The sequence below is a fragment of the Tupaia chinensis genome, unplaced genomic scaffold, assembly GCF_000334495.1.
Source record: "Tupaia chinensis unplaced genomic scaffold, TupChi_1.0 Scaffold000323_1, whole genome shotgun sequence".
Taxonomy (NCBI): Eukaryota; Metazoa; Chordata; class Mammalia; order Scandentia; family Tupaiidae; genus Tupaia; species Tupaia belangeri.
The window spans coordinates 1180059-1187121 of NW_006159817.1; the positions used below are offsets into that span (position 1 = coordinate 1180059).

Genomic DNA, 7063 nt, shown 5'->3' on the forward strand with positions numbered 1-7063 from the left:
TTTCCCTACCATGTTTGATAAATGTCGTCCTGGTCCCATGGCCAAGAATGTGTTGTCCAAAATGCCTGTTTAGTTTTTCTAGATGGAGCTCCACTCTGTGCTTGGTTATAAGTACGTATGGAATGTTGTTATAGGACACAGTCGTCTAGGTGGTCAGACATGGAAATGGGAGGGAGACAGAAACATACGTGTGGCATAAACTCAGTATTTTAATAAAGTAAAAAAAGGAAAGAAGAAAGAAAGAAAGAAAGAAAGAAAGAAAGAAAGAAAGAAAGAAAGAAAGAGAAAGAAAGAAAGAAAGAAAAAAAGAAAAAAAGAAAAAAAGAAAGAAAAGAGATTGTGCATTTCATTCCTTGGCCAACCTGCACACACATAAGGAAAAAGACAGGAAAATGGCGTGGTGGCATGGTGGTTGGGGCGCTGGACTCCCACATGGCCGACCATGGTTCAAGTCCCCGACCTGGCAGCGTGCCTTCTCACTCCCCGCCCCAACCAGGTTCAAGTCCCCGACCTGGCAGCGTGCCTTCTCACTCCCCTCCCCAACCATGGTCAGATTGAAGAAGAAGAATAAATAAATATAACAAAATAAAATAATTCCTAAAAAAAAAAAAAAAACAGAGAGAAAGAAGGGAGGGGGGAGGGGAGAAAGATGATGGATGCGCGGGTAAATGGATTAAAGGAGGAGGGGGAGAGGGCAGGAAAGTGCCCGACCTGGCAGCGTGCCTTCTCACTCCCCTCCCCAACCATGGTCAGATTGAAGAAGAAGAATAAATAAATATAACAAAATAAAATAATTCCTAAAAAAAAAAAAAAAACAGAGAGAAAGAAGGGAGGGGGGAGGGGAGAAAGATGATGGATGCGCGGGTAAATGGATTAAAGGAGGAGGGGGAGAGGGCAGGAAAGTGTCCCCTAAGTATTTGAAGAACAGCTTTTGGGTATCGGGGTATGATTTTTAGTCTTCGTTTTGGAAAAGTTTGTAAAGTCTGTTTTCCGTTGTTGGAATGATTCTCACTCTCACCCTGAGCTCAGCCATCCCAAGGGCAGACCGGGTCCCAGCCATAGTTCATTAAAAGGAAGAGGAGACAGAATCTCTTAGGGGCAGGTGGGGTGAAGGAGGTACAGCCTGCCCGGCCAGCTTCCCCCTCCAGGGGTCCTTACCTTTCCATGCAGCTGGACTTCAGCGCCCTCCCCCTGCAGCCTCCTCACCACCTGCGGGGAGGTGCCCTCTGGGAGTACGATGGTGGCGGCAATGCCCAGCTTCCGGGCCGCATAGGCTGCAGAGATGCCCGCATTGCCCCCTGTGGGGGCAGTGGAAGGGCTCCAGTGTATAGGCCGCATTACCTGTTGGTCTGCCTTTCCCGCCACCCCAATTTCCACTGGGTGTCCCTCCTCTTCGAGGCTCATACGCTACACCATTAAGCCCCTCCTCCCACTCCGGAAATATTCACGTGTTCACTCGAGGCAACCCCAAAAGCTCAGTCCCTGGTTCAGAGCTGAGTACGCCACCCACGTGAGGCCAAGAAGGCCAATTCTAAAATTAAGAAGAGCCACCAAGAAGGGAGCTTTCTTTTCAACAGGGTGGATAGACTGCTAAGACACTAGCCTGGAACTTCTGGTGGTCATTTAGCCACCATGAGGCCTATATGAAAATAACAGAGAGAAAAGAAGGAGAGATTCAGAAGAGAGCTCCTGGATCCCACTATGCCTGAAACCCACTATCCCAAGAATTTTCAGTTCTTAGAGCCTGCAGCTTAAACCTGTATGAATTAGGATTTCATTCTTGTGATGAAAAGAGGACTAGGAGAAGACAGAAGAGGTGGCCATCTCATCTGTGACCTTGGTGTGACCTCCTTTTTCTTTGGAGAGGTTTTTGCTATAGGGCACATGTGCTTGCCAGAAAGACAGAGAGACAGAGACAGAAAGCAAGCAATCCCTTCTCCTCCATTCTCCTCTCGGGATCTTGGGCACGCACACACATATGCCCAGAGTGAGTTTAAGCCACCAGGTCCGGGACTCGAACTGCGGTCGACTACATGGGAGTCCAGTGACATAGCCATTACGCCTACTGCTGGTCCCGGAGTGACCTTCTTTAAGAGAAAGCCAAACCCTGGACATCTCCTTATCCCGCAGCCCCAGCCCTGAGGAGCTCCATGAAGCAGAAAGGGGTGAGGTCACCTGAAGAGCACACGAAGTGGCTGCATCCCTTCCTCGCCATCTGTGAAGGGAAGGAACGGGGTCACGGCTAATGCGAGATCCAGGCGAGGTATCCTGGAGACACGTCCCACTAGGTGCCCGATGCCCCGGATCTTGAAGGAGCCGGAGGGCTGCACGTTCTCGCACTTGAGGAAGACTTTCACGCCTGCGACCTGGGACAGCGCCCAGCTCTCCAGCAGGGGCGTGGCCGTGTGGAAGGGCTTGTCTTTGGCACCGTCCCCCAGAGAGCCCTCCATGCTAGCCACGGCGCAGGAGAGCTGCGGAAGGACGCGGAAGACACTGACAACGTGTGGAGAACCGAATCAGGATCTCTCCCGCGGCCCTCATTCGGCGTCCATCCGCTCAGGGTCGCCCTTGCCCAGCGATATCCAGGCTTCTACCTCCTTCCTGTTTTCTTTTCGTTTTAAAAAATTATTTAGGGACCAGCAATTAGCGTAATGGCTATGTCGCTGGACTCCCATGTAGTCGACCGTGGTTCGAGTCCCGGACCCAGTGGCTTAAACTCACACCGGGCATGTGTGTGTGTGTGCCCAAGATCCCAAGAAGAGAATGGAGGAGAAGGGATTGCAGCGTGGCCATTCCCCCCCTCCCGCCCCGTGTGTTGTTATTTTTCTTTTCTTTTTCCGTTTTCTTTTTTTATCTCTGCTTAAACTTCTTTTCAAGTTTATTTAATTTGGGGCCAGCAAGTAGCATGGTGGTTAAGGGCGCTGGACTCCTACATGGCTGACTGTGGCTCAAGTCCCAGACCTGGTGGCTTGCCTTCTCACTTTCCTTCTCTCTCTATCGCTCTGTCCCTCTCTGGTCAAATTAAAATAAATAGATGAATAAAAAAGTTAAAAGAATTCTTTTTAAAAAGTTTATTTCATTCAAAGAATTATTTTATTTCATTTGATTTATTCATTCATTTATTATTTTAATTTGACCAGAGAGAGAGGGGGGAAGTGAGAAAACAAGGCACCAGTTCTGGGACTCGAACTGTCATCTGCCATGTGGGAGTGTCCAGCCCCTTCACCATGCCACCTGCTGGCCTTTCTTTCTTTTTTTCCTAGAATTCTTTTGTTTGACTTTATTTATTTATTCATCTGATCAGAGAGGGACAGAGCGAGGGAGAGAGAGAAAGGGAAAGTGAGAAAGCAAGCCACCAGGTCCAGGACTTGAACCACAGTCGGCCATGTGGGAGTCCAGACCCTTAACCACGACGCCACCTGCCAGCCCCAGACGTTTCTTTATTACTTGTGAGAGAGAGGACAGAGACAGGCCCCCCCACCAGAGAGCTCATGTCACAATCCACCCACTGACTTGGCCAGCCTGGGTCACGGGTGAGCACGCATCCTCACAGACCCTGAACCTTCCCATTCAAGTCCCTGACTCAGCAGTTTGGAACTCACACCGGGCACGTGCATGCCCGAAATCCAGAATGGAGAAGAGATTGCTGCGTGCCCACTGCCCCTGGGGGTGATTGCTCACTTTCTGTTTCCATCTCTCAGGCAAGCTCATGTGCCCTATAGCAAAAATCTTGGGGGTTTTCCGTGCAGAGAGCAGGGGTTGGGGGCAGGAGGTGAGGGGGCGAGGCAAAGAGGTGGGCAGGGATGTCTATAGGGTACTGGGGGGGGTGTTATTCTAATCTTACTTCACAATGGGAAGCCACAGGGAGGTTTTTTGGGTTTTTTTTTTTTTTTTGGAGACGTTTTTCGCTATAGGGCGCGTGCGCTCGCCAGACAGAGAGAGAGAGATAGAAAGCAAGAAGTCATCCCCCAGGGGGGATGGTCACGCCGCAGTCCCTTCTCCTCCATTCTCCTCTCGGGATCTTGGGCATGCACGCACACGCGCCCGGCGTGAGTTTAAGCCACCGGGCCCAGGACGCGAACCGCGGTCGATTACGTGGGAGTCCAGTGACATAGCCATTACGCTAACTGCTGGTCCCTCCAGAGAGATTTTTGCTATAGGGTGCATGCGCTTCTCGGGGAGACGAGTTTTAAGCCACTGGGTCCAGGACTCAAACCGTGGTCAGCTACGTGGGAGTCAGCTGGATGTTACCATTCTGCCGTTTGCTGGCCCCAACCCCAGGGAGGTTTTAAGCCAAGGCGTAGTGAGCGAGTGAGTGAATGGACCAGTGAGTAAGGACGAGAAGGGAGGATGGAAATGAGAGGGAGGCGGTGAGGGAGGAGGTAAGGAAGGTGGAAACAGAAGACAACCTTCTTTCCCTCTGAGGCCCAGAGCTGTCTGCCTCTGCAGTTCCCACATTAACCACGAGGGGGAGCTCTGCAACCTCCCCGGCTCACCCAGGAGCCTAAACCTCTTTAGCCCTTAAATCATGGCTGGGGTGTCCTGATCAGAGAGGCCCAGGTGTGCTGTCCCTGTCCCTTGTCTGGGTGGTCCTACGGCTCCCTCGAGAGTGCAAAGCCTGAGCTGCCTCCACTCAGTCCCTTCAAAAGCACCTCTTGGGCTGGGCATTGGAGGGGAGCAGCCCACAGTTACCACTGGGCCCCCAAACCAGCATACCCTGGTCTGGGTCTCACTGAGCCCTGGTGCCCAAACACGGGCTTTGGAATCGTTCAGAGGCCCCTCTGGGGACAGCCAGTGGCATGGAGGTTAAGGCACCTGGACCCCCACATGGTCAATGGTCAACGGAGATTCGAGCTCTGGACCCAGAGGTTTGAGAGACAGGTGCATGCGCATGCATGCCCAAAGTCCCCAAAGGAGGAGGAGATGGAGGAGAGGGGATTGGGTGCGACCATCCCCCAGGGCTGTGCTTTCTCGCTTTCCCTCTCTCTGTCCCTTTCTAGCACATGCACCCTCTGGCAAAATTTTAAAAAGAAGGGAGACCAGCAGTTAGTGTAATGGCTATGTTGTTGGACTCCCACGTAGTCAACCGTGGTTCAAGTCCTGGACCTGGTGGCTTCAACTCAACGCTGGGCGCATGTGCGGGCGTGCCCAAGATCCCGAGAGGAGCATGGAGGAGAAGGGATTGTGGCATGGCCATCCCCCCCGGGGGGTGATTTGTTGCTTTCTGTCCCTCCCTGTGAGTGAATGAGCCCTATATAACAAAAATTGGAAGGAAGGAAGGAAGGGAGGGAGGGAAGAAGGGAGGAAGGGACAGACCGGCTCTATGGGACCCCCCCACGCACCCTTTTCCTCACTGGGTCACGGCCTGTCTATGAAGGGAGTAAAAACACCTGTCCTCTCCACCCCTCGTCCCTGAGGCCCCCTCCCCAAGGCCACTGGGCCAGGCCCTTGGCTGGCAGAATGCCCAACCTACGCCTCACCAGCAGGACCTGCTCCAGACCCTCAGGGTCCCTGTGCCTCATCTTGTTCCGCAGGGCACCCCGAGTTAAACCGATGTTCCTGGGAGGGCCCGGACTACTCTCGCCTATCTTCCTTCCATGCACTCAGCCTGGACTTTGCCCCGAGCACCCCGAAATAGCCCACACCGATGTTCACACACACACTGAGCCCCGGGACCCCAGCCAGGCCCCATTCCCCTTACCTCCCGGCCCACCAATTCCCAGACCAGATCAGCTGGCCTGTGCCCACCAGCTGGCCTGGGCACCGGCTCTGCCCGGCTTCTTCCTGTATCCTCAGTCCCTCCTCCGGTGTTAAAGGGACAGCACCCAACTCTAAGGCTCCGGGGAAGACAGAGGAGGAAGGAGACAGACGAGATCAACTCTTCACCTCCTCCCCCTGCGCGGTCCACAACTCAGCCATTTGTCCCATTTGACAGATGAGGAAACTGAGGCCCAGAGAGGGGAGCTCGCAGGACTGAGGCTACCCGCACAGCACAGAGCAGGGACCCCTCCTCACTTCCCACCCCCTGGCACCACCTCCTTCCTGAAGACGCTCTCTCTAAATCTCAGCGCTCCTCCTGGACCCCAGGCTGCTTCCCTGAGGTCGAGGGTCAACTTAGGTTTGAGACAGGAAAATAAAGTCAAAGAAACAGTTATTTATTATCCGTCAGGGGAGAAAAACGACTCTGTCTTCCTGCTGTATCTCTCCATCTCTGACAGCTCATCCCCAGCACGGGAACTCGGTTATCTGTTGTCCAAATGAAGGAATATGATCGTTTATTTATTTGCTAAGTAAATATTTATTGGACACCTTTTACGCGCCAGTCTCTGGGACCTGTGGCCTCACACAAGAGAGATAGCATGTCCCCTGCCGTCACGAAGCCCTCGAAGGCCATCAAAGGGCAATTACAATACACCAGATGGTGTATTGGTTATGTCACCGGACTCCCATGGATTCGACCACGGATTGAGTCCTGGACCTGGCAGCTTAAAACTTACACCGGGCGTGTGTGTGTGCATGCCCAGGATCCCGAGAGGAGAATGGAGGAGAAGGGATTGCAGCGTGGCCATCCCCCCCAGGGGGTGATTTCTCACTTTCTGTCTCTCTGTCTCTCCAGCAATTGCACACACCCTATAGCAAAAATATCTCAAAAAAAAAAAGAGAGAGAGAGAGATTAGAGGGGCAGACGGTGGCACAGAGGTAAAGTGAGGCTCTGTGAGACCCACAAGGGATGGTTCTGGGTTTGTGTCGGGGGACCTCCCTGGGTATTCTGGGCACATGTATGCTGATGAGCAAGGCTGGGGTGGATTCCACTGGGGGCACTGTCTCTCTCTCTCTCCTCTCTCTTTCTCTCTCTTGTGGAAAAATAAATTTATAAACTTTAACACAAAAAATGTACACTTTGGGACCAGCAGTTAGCGTAATGGCTATATTGCTGGACTCCTATGCAGTCGACTGCAGTTCGCATCCCGGACTGGTGGCTTAAAATTCACGCCGGGTGCGTGCGCGTGCATGTGCATGCCCAAGAATGGAGGAGAAGGGATTGCGGCATGGCCATCCCCCC

At 52.7% G+C, this 7063-nt stretch overlaps 1 protein-coding gene and 1 long non-coding RNA gene across 2 annotated transcripts in view; one reads left to right on the forward strand and one right to left on the reverse strand.

Moving 5' to 3' along the window:
• Positions 1 to 2214, forward strand: part of LOC102488536 (uncharacterized) — a 22763-nt gene extending 20549 nt beyond the window's left edge. The window contains exon 3 of the long non-coding RNA XR_335045.2: positions 2131 to 2214. This is a non-coding gene — a long non-coding RNA (uncharacterized LOC102488536). The remainder of the gene's footprint in view (positions 1 to 2130) is intronic.
• Positions 1 to 6006, reverse strand: part of SDSL (serine dehydratase like) — a 22289-nt gene extending 16283 nt beyond the window's left edge. Inside the window, exons 1-4 of the mRNA XM_006151683.3 lie at positions 5702 to 6006; positions 2277 to 2471; positions 2176 to 2215; positions 1159 to 1298 (exon numbers count right to left, since the gene is read on the reverse strand). Of these exons, the coding sequence (XP_006151745.1) occupies positions 1159 to 1298; positions 2176 to 2215; positions 2277 to 2450 (354 nt within the window). The 5' untranslated portion in view covers positions 2451 to 2471; positions 5702 to 6006. The remainder of the gene's footprint in view (positions 1 to 1158; positions 1299 to 2175; positions 2216 to 2276; positions 2472 to 5701) is intronic.
• Between the last annotated feature and the right edge of the window lie 1057 nt (positions 6007 to 7063).